General features: G+C 51.4%; 5 protein-coding genes across 5 annotated transcripts; 2 read left to right on the top strand and 3 right to left on the bottom strand.

Moving 5' to 3' along the window:
* Window positions 1–22: 22 nt before the first annotated feature.
* An04g03290 (uncharacterized protein) lies at window positions 23–1,933 on the bottom strand (the record flags this gene model as incomplete). The annotated part of the gene is made up of 5 exons (XM_001401660.3): window positions 23–516; window positions 572–1,316; window positions 1,402–1,673; window positions 1,735–1,746; window positions 1,819–1,933. The coding sequence occupies 5 exons, from the start codon at window positions 1,931–1,933 to the stop codon at window positions 23–25; spliced, it is 1,638 nt and encodes a 545-aa protein (XP_001401697.1).
* A 299-nt stretch (window positions 1,934–2,232) lies between these two features.
* Window positions 2,233–2,936, bottom strand: An04g03280 (hypothetical protein; the record flags this gene model as incomplete). The annotated part of the gene is made up of 2 exons (XM_059747414.1): window positions 2,233–2,452; window positions 2,698–2,936. 2 exons carry the CDS (start codon window positions 2,934–2,936, stop codon window positions 2,233–2,235), a joined length of 459 nt encoding a protein of 152 aa, XP_059600481.1.
* Window positions 2,937–3,571: 635 nt separating this feature from the next.
* Window positions 3,572–7,305, bottom strand: An04g03270 (uncharacterized protein; the record flags this gene model as incomplete). Its single annotated transcript, XM_001401658.3, has 5 exons — window positions 3,572–3,919; window positions 3,986–6,244; window positions 6,301–6,827; window positions 6,890–7,059; window positions 7,166–7,305. 5 exons carry the CDS (start codon window positions 7,303–7,305, stop codon window positions 3,572–3,574), a joined length of 3,444 nt encoding a protein of 1,147 aa, XP_001401695.1.
* A 475-nt stretch (window positions 7,306–7,780) lies between these two features.
* Window positions 7,781–9,157, top strand: An04g03260 (uncharacterized protein; the record flags this gene model as incomplete). The annotated part of the gene is made up of 1 exon (XM_001401657.3): window positions 7,781–9,157. One exon carries the CDS (start codon window positions 7,781–7,783, stop codon window positions 9,155–9,157), a length of 1,377 nt encoding a protein of 458 aa, XP_001401694.1.
* A 419-nt stretch (window positions 9,158–9,576) lies between these two features.
* On the top strand, window positions 9,577–13,326 carry An04g03250 (uncharacterized protein; the record flags this gene model as incomplete). Its single annotated transcript, XM_059747412.1, has 3 exons — window positions 9,577–9,966; window positions 10,023–11,070; window positions 11,135–13,326. Coding segments are annotated over 3 exons (3,630 nt in total), but the record flags the coding sequence as incomplete, so codon positions are not given.

The raw sequence follows: 13,326 nt of genomic DNA, 5'->3' as shown, positions 1-13,326 counted from the left end.
GAAATAGCAGATATAGCTGCTCTCAGAGCTTCAGTCCAAACATTTGATGCACGCGCAAGCTCTGACGCATGCTGAGATCCAACATGATTTCCTCGCTTCCACCAGGGATCGCGTAGGCCCGAACATCACGGTACAACCTCTCAATCTTACCACCTTGACCACCACGGCTATAACTGAGACCACCAAAGATCTGACTGGCCTCACGGGCACAGAACTCAAAAGTGGTGGTGGATTGCGCCTTCAGACCGGCAATGGCGCCACCCAACTTGAGCATGGCTTCAGTCTCGTCCATCGACTGGCACTGGTAGATGATGTTCTCCAGCCAGTTGTATGTTGCCTCGATCTGACGGGCCATGTGCGCCAGCTTCATCCGAATCACGGGATGGTCGATGAGCCTCTTGCCGAAGGTGCGGCGCTTGTGGGCATACTTCATCGACTCTTCATAACACACCCGGGCGAACCGGACACACTGGATCACAATGCCAATACGCTCGTGATTGAAGTTGGTCATGATGACTGCAGTAATTATTAGCGGGTTGCGAGATTGAGTCGATGTGCCTAGGCTGCTCACCCTTGAATCCTTGGTTCTCCTTGCCGATGAGGTTCTCAACTGGAACCTTGACATCCTCAAAGGTGATATAGGTGGTACCACTGCTCCAGACACCCTGGCAGTCCATGCGTCGGGTGCTGACACCGCCCATATCCCTCTCAATGAGGAGTACACTGACACCGTTCATACCGGCGTCACCAGTGCGCACCGCAGTGGTGAAGTAATCCGACCAGACACCGTTGGTGATCCACTTCTTCTCGCCGTTAACGATGTAATGCTTGCCGTCGGGCGATAGTTTAGCCTCGCAGGTTAGGTTAGCAACATCACTACCCGCATCCGGCTCGGTGATGGCCAGACAAATGCGCTTGTCGCCAGCCAGGATACCGGGCAGAATCCTGTCCACAAGGGGCTTCTTTCCAAACTTAACCAGCGGCGGACAACCAATGCCAAAACCGCCGATGAGGTTCCATACCAGGCCACCGCTGCCGACCCGCGACAACTCATCAGTAAGGAGCATCTCATGGAACAGGTCCCAGTTCTCTGGCGCGACGGACTGAACTCGGTGCGGAGTATAGTCGACAGGGTACTTCTTCATACCCAGAAGACCAGCCAGGTATCCCCTTTCGCCCATCTGCTTATAGATATGGTCGGGGACCTTCTTTGCCTCGTCCCATTCGGTCACATACGGCTCGATCTCAGAGTCAACCCACTGGCGGATCTCCTCGCGGAGCGCCGAGTGAGTCTGGTTGAAGTAGGGCGAGTGGTACTAATCATCAAATCCAGCGAGTTAGCCTAGTGTCCTCTCCCCACACCTCCGCCCGCCAACATTCACAATCACACGATGAACTTACACCTTGGTACCACGCCGGGTCCGCAAAAGGAATCAATTCTCCAAAAGGATCCTGAGTCTCGGACGACTTCGCCGAAGCAACGTCAACTGGTGCCGCCAAAGGCTTAGAAGGCTGTGATGCAGGAGCAGAAGAAGCAGGTGGTTCGGGAGCTGCGGCTTTCTTGGAATCCAGGGAACCAATCTGCAGGTTTCCCTTGTATTTCTTCAGGATCCCCTCGTTGTGGTATTTCCAAAACTGCTTCGAGGCGTCTTTCCCGGCAACACGCTGAAGGACTAGATGGAGGGACGACTGGTTAGACGCGAGATTCTGATACATAGGAGGATTATGGCATACTCTTCTTTCCGCCTATTTTGTCGCAAATTGATGTCAGCATATGATTGCATTACAGGGCCTCTTTCGCAGGAGTCAAGCACGCACCTGGATGTTCATCTTGAAACTTGGTCAAATCGTAAACATCATCATCGATAACCACCCAAAGGTTATCGGCCTTGTTGTGCGACGCTACGTCGCCTTTTGTGAAAGTCTTGGCCATGATTGGTATTAAATAGAGGAGAGAGTGGGTATGGAGCCAGATCCGGGATGGGGGGAGGAGGGTATAGTAGGGATGACTGGGGACGGACCAAGCCAGCAAAACCAAAAGTAGTAGTAAAGAAGTGTGAAGAAAGAGAGAGAGAGGGAAAAGAAAAGTAAGGGGAACCCAAAGTATCCGACTGTTATATAAAGTCAAGAACCCAAAAGCAGAGAAATCAGAGCTCAGCAGTACCCGAGCCAAACCAAAAGTCACGGAGCTTTCCCCGCCACGCCACAAGCCAAAGAATTAAATGACGATGATCACTCCAGACAATTTAACCTAGGATATGAATAACGAGTAAGATAGGACACGAAAGCAACCTTCTGATGGATATTACGGGGCCCCGGCAGAAGAAGGGAGCAGAGTGGATCCCCGTGCCTTCGGACAAGGCGAAAGATGTAGTCTAGTTGAACGGAGTTACTATCATGAACGACCGGCCCACAATAACACACCTGAAGTAGTATTGAACCCACCGAGTAACTAAATCAATGATAGTCACTCCCTCGGAGTAAATTCATCAGAGAGGTAACAGAGCACAGCACAAGAGTCCGATGATCGACAGACAAGATATCCCGTACTCAGAGTTGTCCAGAGTGTACTCATTCCAACACAATGAACTGTGAAGATGACTATCCATTCTACTTTCACATGTCTACCAACCATCCACCAGCCAGCATACATCATTACCTCATTAAGCAGAAAAGAACTGGGAACCGCACACTCACGTGGGCCACTCCCGCCTCGGCCACTCCGGATGATGGTCCTCCTTTCTAGTGGCACTGATTGGTCGATCAGACACCTCGGGCACTCTGGCACGTGCACCTGCACTGACCGAATGCAGTAAGTGCCGAGGCAGCCGCCTGCTGCCCAAGTAATCAGTTCCTTCAAGGTTGTGTTTTATGTCATGGGGCTGGCTGGCTGGCGCTGCGTGGTTCGGCTGCCGGGAGTCAGGCAGGGTAAGCATGTGAAGGAAGTTATGTATCAGAAATCAGGATCAGCTGGATGGATGGGACGGATGGGTTTCATGGGGTATGTCTGAATGAATCTGACATGAGGGATGGGGTGGGAGGGTCCTCGGGGAACTACCTACCATGTTGTTACTTAGATTTTGTCTCCACATAACTGATTAATGGCTATAGTTGTTAGTCCTAGACTATTATTTGTCGAAAGAGTGATTCGTTGAATATGTTGTCTAGTACCTCAGCTGGGCCTGAGAGGTTCCGAACTCCGTGTCGTGTTCATAGAGTGCCAGGCTGGTGTCACTACAGAAACTGCACTATATAAAGTGTCTGATATGCCAGCTGTGGGTTTGGCTTCATGTGTAACATGAGCTACGCTACTCAAAAATTACGAGCAGTCCACTCGGGGATTTCAAGACCATTAAACTACATGCAGACAGCCGAGACAGGATTCAATGATTGTCATCACTCCTCACTTCTATTCCGAAGATTTTATCCACGAATAATATAAGGCACATGTAAAATAGTAAATGCTTCAAAACGTTACGCAGCTGGTGCCGCTTGCAGAGATAGAATAAGACATCAATCCATAATTATCCTAGTATTACAACGAGCAGGTTCGTAGATCTCATGGTCTACTCTACTCGTCTTCTGGCTCGGTTTCATATTCAAACTCATTCGGCACCGGCGCCTCCTCGCCGCCTTCCTCGTCCTCATCCACAGCCGTCAGTACACCGGCAGCAGCGGCAGCGCCCGCAAACGGGCCCAGATCCGCACCAAAGGGGAAGCGCCCAGCTCCACGCTGAGGTGTCTGCAGACCAGCGGCTCCCATGGTGGCCTGTAGTCGGTCCTGCAGGGACTCCGCGACATCCGCGGCGGGTGCAGGCTGTCTAGCCTCCCTGCTGGTCTCCTTGCTGGCCGTCATCTCGATCGTCTCGCGGGGCTCCTCGGGGGTCTTGTCAAGTACGACCACAACTCCACCGGTAGGCTGGATTCGAGTTAGCATGGCATTCATCGCAATATAACACAGAAATAATTGGGAAGGGAAACGTACCCGCTTGACCGGCTCATACCGGGGGTCAGGGAATGTGAGGTACTTGAGCTGGGCGGGAAGAACCCGAGACATGTTTTCGAGCTCATATCCGACCTTCTCACGCTCAACCTTCTTCTTCTGCCCCTCACCAGCCTCCTTCTCACCCTCCTTGTTCTCTTCTTCCGTCTTCACTGCTGTCTCATCCGTATCCATCTTGTCAGCCTGGTCCGACACCTTGGGAGTCGTAGGGGTCTGATCAATGTCCATGCTCTCGCGCCTTTGCTGCTTCTCCCGACGCTGTGCACGGCGCTTGGCCTGGGCGGTGGTCGAAAGGACGGCTGTCTTGACCTTCTCGGGCGCCTCTTCGGCTTTAACCTGTTGCTCCGGGGGGTAGTCAAAGAGGCTGGGTCGCGTGTTGCTGTGGAATTTGAAGTAGGGCACCTCGAGCTTCTGGTCGACACCAATGACGGAGGTCGGGGCGAAACTAAGGGACAGGAAGTGGGTGAGAGGGAACCAGTACCAGTACTGGACGAAGACGGCAGCGCCAACGATACCGGGCATGTTCAGGTTGCCGGTTTGCGTCTGGAGGCTGATGGTGCAGTTACGACCACCGGCGTCGATGATACCAAGGGCAACAGCGCAGCCGAACTTGGCCATTGCATCCTCGTGTCTATCGCCAATCATCTTCATCATGACCTTGCGGAGAGAGCTGACACGGGGGTTCATGGCCTCGTTCTGTTGCACAAGGACCATGGCCAACGAGATCAGCGCTCCCTGTCTCACGAAGTCCGTTGAATCCTTGAGCATCGGCTCGAGCAGGTCAATGGCCTCATCCAGACCAGTTCCGGCGCAAGAGATACCCAGTGCCATTGCCGCACCATAACGAACATGAGGGTTGTAAGACTCAGACAGTAGCTCAACCATACGAGGTACACTCTGATGCTTCCTGAACAGAATGAATCCCAAGCTCAGAACAGCAATTCGTCGAACATCATCGTTCACATCGCTGACAGCAACATGAAGGAGCTTACGCACAGCCTTGTTGCTGCTGCTACCACAGTAGGCAAGGGCGATAGTCATGATACCACCGTAGCGGAGAGCAGGATCAGGGTCGCCCAGAAGGCCGTTAATCAGCTCATCAGCAGCTTCCTGACGACCGTACATGATCAAGGCCATGCCCATAGCCAAACCCCGAACGATCTTCTCGTGTTGAGTGTCATGGGCATACTGAATCATATCCTCGAGGACCTTCATATTACCTGTACCCAACATGATAAGACCCATGGCAAGACCGACAGCCTCACCGTTGATAGCCGAGTCGGTGTACAACACATTGCGAAGGTCCTCATAAAGCCCCTCATCGCCACTAGCCATGCCTGCAACACCAAGACCCAGAGCTCCACCATGCTGGATGACCTCATCTGTAGCCTTCTTGAAGTAATCCCGGATCACAGGAACGGCCATACCACCATGATTGGCGAAGATCAGACCATAAGCGTACAAAGATCCTCCCTGACTGTAAATCGAGCTGGCTCCGCTGTGTCCGCCCGCTGCCACATTGGTGATAGAGCGTTCCTTGGGCAGGTAAGGCTGCAGGAGCTTTTGTCCTTGGCTCAAATTGCCCCTGTGGATAACACCAAGAGCAGCTGTAGCCGTGAACTTGGACCAGTTGACAGCCTTGCTCAACCAGTCAAGGTTATCCCGGAAGAACTTGTCGTGCGCTGTACCGGCATGCATGAAACCATTCGAAAGCGAAACCGCAGAGTGGAAGATAGAGTTACGAGCTTCTAGGCTATCGCGGAGCTTGTTCATGATGGCAATATCGGCCTTGTTGTTGCGGAATAAGAATTCCACGTTCAACTGGTTGGTCTTGACGCCATCGAGAATATCACGAATGCTCTTGAAGGCCGTGCGTGCTTCGGGTGAGATCTTCGTGCGCGAATCCCCAATAGACCTAGACTGGCTGTCCAGCAAAGGATCGGATTCCTTCGACTCTTCTTGGTCCCCACCTGCTGCCTCCTGTTCGGACTCATCATTCTCCGGCACGAGCTCCGAAATTTCCTGGCGAACCTTCTGCAGGAATTCTTGCGTACTGTTATCGTAGAGATCGAAAGAGATTTGGTAGGCGACAGCGAGCGAACGAGCGTCTCCCTTCTCAACTAGTTGACGGAGGATGACCGACGCCATGGAATGTTCGTTGAGATATACAACACACTTGGCGATGGAGAAGTAATCGGGGGCCGGGATCTCGTTGAGGAGTTCGAGGATGAGTTTGAGGATCTTCAAAGCAAGGGTTAGCTCTGGGTGTTTTGCCATCATCTTAATGAATTATATACCTCGTTGCGGAAACCGCGTTCCTGCACGATTCCCATGCAGATATCGAGCACGTACTCCATGAGTTCCTCACTGCGTCGCGACTCTCCGTTCTGTTTCTTCTCATCCTCGCTGGCCCGGAGGATCGTCTTTCTAAGCACATCGAGGTTCTTTGCTTCAATAGCGATTCCAATGACTTGACGGTAGCGCTTCTGGACGAAGCACTGCTCGAACAGACGATCGATAACGGTTTGAAGGTGGCCCTGAACACCACGCTTCAGGACTAGAGGGGTTTCTTCGGCATGGTTCACACCCGCATCTTCACCCCCTGGGTAAGCAGCATCCACTCCGGGCACCTCTTGCCTAGACAAGAGCGACTTGGATGGCAAGGCTGATTGCGAGAAAGGTGTGATCGGGGATGTCAAACTGGCAGAAGTACTTGTGGCGCCTTCGCCAGAGGTGGGGAAAGAGGTGTTCAGATTGGCTTGGTGGTCACCCGCGACGGGCCGCTGTGCCGCCGAGAGCGAGACGAAGGTATCGACGCATTTCGCTGTATATCCCGGTAAGATGACACTCTGGGTGAGCAAATGCCTGGGGAACGGCTGTTCTTACCGATAATGGTTTCCTCAAACTCGCCACCGCTATCCAACTGGAAGAGCTTCCCAGCTCCCAGAGCAAATACCATACTCTCATTGTATTCTTGAAGGTGGTAGTACACCTTTGCGGCGACCAGGGCGGCGAGCTCGCGCTCGGGGAACGATTCATCTTCGTAAAGAGCTTCTCTGAATCGCAAAATGTCAGCATCGATGCAGCCTGTGGCCGGTCGACAGGATGGGGTATTTATGATGAAGGTATGAGGCAGATGGAGAGACAAGGGCCAGTACGAACATTTGAGGAACAGCATCCACGACTTCCGTCCAGAGCAGGTCGATTTGTGAGTCCAGCGTCTTCAGAGCAAAGACTCTCAACTCAGGATCCGGCTCTGAGAGAAAGCCGACGAGGCCAGCGGCCGAAGCGAGTCCAACCATCGCTGTGGGAGGACGGGTGTGCTGTCGCGAGGGGAGTGAGGCGACAGCTTCGACGGAGCTGTGAGATTGAGGGTAGGGCGTGGGTGAATGGATGGGGTGTTTATTGGAGATCTAAGCACCTCAAAGAACGAAATATACAGAAAAAGGGCGATGAAGGAGTCAAGGCAACAAAATAACAGATGATGGAAGAGATGAGCTCGGAGTGATTAGGAAGCTTCCTCTAGAGCAGCGAGACACACGTCAATGGAAGCTGTCGAAAGGTTCCCGTGGTTCCTGCAGAAACCCCTAGAGATGGCACGTGACCTATGATGGCATGGGACCGGACAGGGCAGTTGCACAAACACTCGTGATCTGGTCCAAGACTTCACCGTCACTTGGGTTCTGAGCTGTCGGTTTTGTTTCATTTTAATATCCATAAGGAGGGGATTCTCATGTATTGGTAATTTGATTCCCTGCGATCCAGTTCCCCTTCCAAATGTCGTCGATTCTTCCGCAAGCTGGAGACAAACACCTGCCGGCCCTGCCTATCGGGACCTCTTCCCTTCATCAGGACCCTATCGTCTACATTGACCGCCAGGCCAGACAGATTCAGCGTAATTTACAGATATTAATCGATGCTCAGAGTGAAGGACTTCTGGCTACTCTTAACGGATCCCCGCAGAATGGCGCCATCTCCGACGGAACTTATACACCGACCTCGGACACAAGCAGTTCGCAGCGTCCTCCAACTATACCAATCCGCCAACCGGCTCCAGAGAAAATCGGGTTGTCTGCTGCCAGAAAGGGGATATTCAGATCTATATACGACCTCTTGAGGCTTCGCGAGGAAGAGCGAGAGATACTAACCTTCCGGATTGATGAAAGGACACAGGCGTTGGCAGATATCAATGGCTTCAATATCCATCGCGCTGGGCTAGAAGATGCCATTTCGACTATTCAGGATAACCGGGAAAGCCAGCACACCGTTGCCTTGCGCCAGGAAAGTCGCAAGCTTGAGGAGGATATACATGAGATGGAGACTAGGTTGTCCCAAATGAAAGCAAGACATCAACACATTCTTCGCGAATTGTCCCAAATGGAAAACTCTATTGAATCGAAACTTTCTTCTTACAGAGCTTCCATATCGCTCCTAGACTCGAACGTCCGAAAGTACCTCCAGAATCCGCCCGTGAAACCTCAAGATAGCAGCTCCAAAGACGCAACCTTTTATTCCTTGAACCCTAACCGGCGAACCCTTGAGATGGCAGAGGAACACTGGCAAAAGGAACAATCGGATTTGCGAGAAAGACAACGGGAAGTGGATGCCGAAATTGAGGCCCTCGAAGCTGGAGGTGGTGTCTGGAAGCAAGTGATCGGAGAGGTTTCTGGATTTGAAAAGCGACTCAAGTCAGCAATGCGTCTTTCTATCCAATCTCAATCACAACTACTGAACCACGATGGCCCTTCTGGTAGCAAGTCGGAAGAGGATCTCGCTCGGACAGTATTGGAGGACCTGACGCATACCACAGAGCGCGTAGAAAATCATCTAGAGGTTGCAGAGAATAAAGACTGGAAATTGCTGGTTTGTTGCATCTCGGCGGAGCTGCAAGCGTTGCGAGAAGCGCGGCAACTGCTGTTGAATATTTTCAATGTGGCTGAAACAGACATTTCCCCGTCGGCCGACAAAAGAACTTCGAACGGTATTCACACTCACGAGGATCATGACGCACATGGAGATCCCCTTGGTGTTGACAACCCTGAGCCTCCAGCTGAGTTTCTCGAGGATACTGAGGAGCACCCTCATGGTGCTGTGTCTCGCTCTGATGATGAAGATGACGAGCCGGATCCCGCCTGGCTGCTCCCTGAATCCTGAACCTATCCTCTACAGGCCTACCATTTGACTATAGACGGGTGCAAGGCGTTAGTTAGCGTAGTGATTTCGGGTGATACTCATTTCTCTGTTTGATAGACTATGACAGAGGTTCCATAATTGATCTGGTATGCAGCCTGCAGGTTGCTGGCAAACCAGCTTAGCCTATGACGACCAATCCGCAATGCAGAGCCTCCTGCAGAACATTGGGGTATAATGTGAATTCTAATACCTACTGTATGCTACCTGTGCAGTGCGGACTTCGCTTTCTTCCGCTAACCCTGTCTGTTTTGGTTAATAGCTCGTATGGCATCGCTTACTTTCTTCTGGGCGGCGGGGCCTGAACAAGACCGGACTAGTTCCTCCTTGCAGCCATCATCATCTTCTGTCTTCTTGAATCTCAGCTAGCAGCCTAGAAAAAGATGACTATCACCCACGAAAGCCACTCCCAGTTCGCAGTGACCTGGGACTTGGCGTTGAAAAGATATACAGCGGCTGTGGGCAGACAACTCGATGATCCCTCACTACCCCACCCCTCTTCAGTGGAAGAGTTGCTCAATCGGCTGGATAGCCAGAATGGTCATTTTAGCCAGTTTAGAGAGAACAAGCGCTCGCTTTTCAACATTCTGACATGCATATGCAATCCAATTGAACGCTTTGGGTCTATGGCTGCAAGCATTGCCTCTAACGCCTTTCCAGCCAGTAGCGTGTGCTTCAGCGCCATCACATATCTTATTGATGCTGCGAAAGATGTGTCCGCATCTTATAATGCAGTCATAGAACTATTTTTCACCTTAAAGGCAAGCTTATCTGTATTCTATCAGACATACTGAGAGGCATCGTGGTCTGACCCCTCTTGGAAATTTAGGACTTCCTTGTCCGCCTCGCCATCTACGACGGTAGTCGCATGTCTGATGCACTTCAAGCAAAGGTTGTTGATATCCTAGTTACCTTACTTGAAATCTTTGGTCAAGCGACTAAGCTAGTCCGGGCTGGGTTGAGAGGCCGAATCATCCAATTTACCAAAAATGCTCTGCTCGGCTCTGACAAGACCTTGCAGGGGTTGGTCGCCAAGTTGGACAGGCTCTGTCAAACAGAACATCAACTAGTTGGAGCAGAGACCCTGAGTGAGACTAAGAAGGCCAACGTGGCTGTTGAGAATCTGTCTGCTGTGCTTAATGGAGCTAGTCTTGTACTAGAAGATAACCATGGTAGGTTAGCTCAGGCTCAGGCGGATCTCCAACGTCTCGTGGAAGGTCAGAATGATCTTCGCCAGGAGGTGCATCGGGACATTAGTAGCCTGTTGGGTTCATTCATAGGGTCAGGTGCGAAGGCCAATGGTGATTCTGATTACCTGAGGACACTCCTACAGCCGTCACTGGCTCCTTCAGACATGTATTACACCTTCGCAAGAAAACGGCTGTCTGGTACTGGAGAATGGATTGAGGCAGAGGTGGGATTTCGGTCATGGCTGAATCAGGAGCAACCCCTACTCTGGATTAATGGGCCACCCGGTTCTGGCAAGAGCTTTCTCGCAGAATACATTATTTCGAACCTGAAGACAAGATTTCCCCAAGGCGTCGACCAAGGTTCAGAAATCTCTGTTGGCTACTACTTTTTCAAGGACAACAACCCACAAACGAGAGGATTGCACCAGGCGTTACGGGATGTGGCATATCAAATCTGCCTCAATGATTCCGTATATGCCGGGCACGTTGCGGCTCGTTGCAGGGCACCTGGTGATATAAGCAGTCTTCAGAGCGCATGGATGACCCTGTTCCGGGACTACTTCATTGAAGGCGATGCAGGTAACCGGCGTGCCTATATTGTTCTAGACGGTCTGGACGAATGTATGGAGGCTGATCGGCAGAGTCTCTTGGAGTTTCTGCTTGAGCTCACAGCTGAGGAATCCGAGAGTAAGTATAGAATTTCCCTGCCGTCTACCCTTCGGAATGCTAAGTTGGGACTACTTATGTGCAGGCAAATCCAGGGTACAATTTGTTATGCTGGGACGACCTCACCTTTCGGCCGATGTAGCCGATGCGTTTCATGAGTCTGTATCATCCATTTCCATAGATCGATCCAAGAATGATGATGATATCGCTCGCTATGTAGAGCATTCTGTGAGGAGGTCCAGGAACATCGCTCGTGCGCCTTCAAGCCTGCGGAAAGAAGTTACGGAATTCCTTGTGAAGCACGCACAGGGAATGTTTCTTTGGGTTGATCTAATGACACAAGAATTGGGACGACATAATCGCGCGAGCAGTATTAGAGAGTGCTTGCAACGACCGCCAAAAGGTCTATATGAGGCCATGAGACGTACACTGGAAGGCCTCAGCGCTTACTTGAAGGGCGATGACCCCGAAGAACTGAATACCATATTGGGATGGGTTGCGTGTGCTTCGCGTCCTCTTTCTCTTCGAGAGATCGAAGCCACGCTGACCCTAGGTTCCTCTGACCAAGACGATATCCTTGACATCGAAAGCCTGCTCAGGTTGCAATTTGCATCCTTCTTGGCGCTCGTGCGAGATGATGGCCTGACAACATCCGACTTGCAGGCGGAAGTAGATTTATCCCCTCTTCAGATCGACGATGATCATGATGAAGATGTGGAGGACTTCAAGCTTGAAAATGATTTCAGTTCCAACCCGGAAACCACAGAAGTCATGTTCTGTCATGCCTCCATTGGTGATTTCTTTCGTGATGAAAACGAGAACAAACGCTCTGCAGGTCCCGAATTCGTGGCAATTGGGGTTGATATTGTTGAGTCTAGAATCTCGACGCTGAAGGCGTGTCTACAGTTGGTTTGTAACTCAACCGAATGTCCGCACCTCCGGAATTATGCACTTGTCTGGTGGCATAGTCATGTTAAGGCTGTCATTCCTCACATACATCGAATCGGGGGGTCTGATCTGCAGGAAATTAGAAGCCTCTTGCTAAAAACACTTCGTGACGAATCAGTATTGGAGGCTTGGATTAGCTTACGGGATGCAGATGACTTCTGGTCCTTGGATACCTTGGACCCAATCGCTAAGCTTCTAGATGATAAGCTGTTTGTGGACTCTTTGCCGTTGGACATGCGCAATTGGGTGCTGAGCAGTATCCAGGAGCCCGCGAGGCTGCTCGTTCCAGCTGCGGAGTGCATTGCGAACAAATGGCTCCAAGGCTACCGATGGGACGCACGTACATGCATGTTAATCATACATCGGATCAGATGCCTGCTTGAAGGCAAGCTAGATGAAGAATTCCCTGATGCCCCTGCTGCTTCCATTGTGCTTGATTCGGCAGAATGGGCCAAACTTCCAAAGACAGCAGAATGGAACCGGCGAGTTGCCGTTTGCCTGAGGGACACGGCACACTATGAGGAAGCCCAGGCTTACTTTGAAGCGGCATTAGAACTGGACGATCAGATGTGGCTCGCTAGGAGCGGTCTAGCATATCTGTACAGCCTCAGTGGGCAACATGAGAAGTCTCTCGAGCTCTACAAAGAGAATATTGAAATTTTGGAGACGGCTTTCGGAAACCCCGAGAAGCGTGATAAGCTCCCTCATGATGTTGAGGGAGATGATCTTGCAGACACCTACCAGTCTATAGGCGAAGAACTTCTGTCACTCGGAGATAGAGCGAGTGCTTTAGTTTATTTGGAAAAGGCTCTTCATGTTACCACAGAGGGCAAGTTCCTCTCTAAATACATTCAACTCCTTGCAGAGGAGAATACCCCTGAAGCAAACGAGAAGATCATACAGCACCTGAAAGGGTTAGACACTGCATCCGGCGACAATGGCGCCACCCGCTTGACAGAGTGTCTCTCGGAGAATTCAAGATTGGTCTGGAGCAGTGACTTCTACCAGGCTATCGCGTTTGCAGCCAAATCAACAGATCAGCTCGAATGGCTAGAATATGCCTACGGGACAGCAATCGAGGTAGCGAAGAAACAGCGCAACTCAGTGGTAGCCTTTGCTCTGCAGGTGTCTTTGGCAGACCTCTTCATCAGCTATGACAACAAGGAATCCCGCGCTCTCGAGATCTGGCAGATGGTAATGGACTTTCCCGCAACTTTCATGCAGGGGAACCTGCTGATGCTATACATACAATCGCTAGTAAGCAGGTACTATGGTGCCTATCTGATTACCAAGGCCACTCAAGCCGGGCCAGGCACCGCAGATGCGGAA

This window comes from Aspergillus niger (genome assembly GCF_000002855.4).
Source record: "Aspergillus niger supercontig An04".
Lineage (NCBI taxonomy): Eukaryota > Fungi > Ascomycota > Eurotiomycetes > Eurotiales > Aspergillaceae > Aspergillus > Aspergillus niger.
This window is presented reverse-complemented; position numbering and strand designations above follow the sequence as displayed.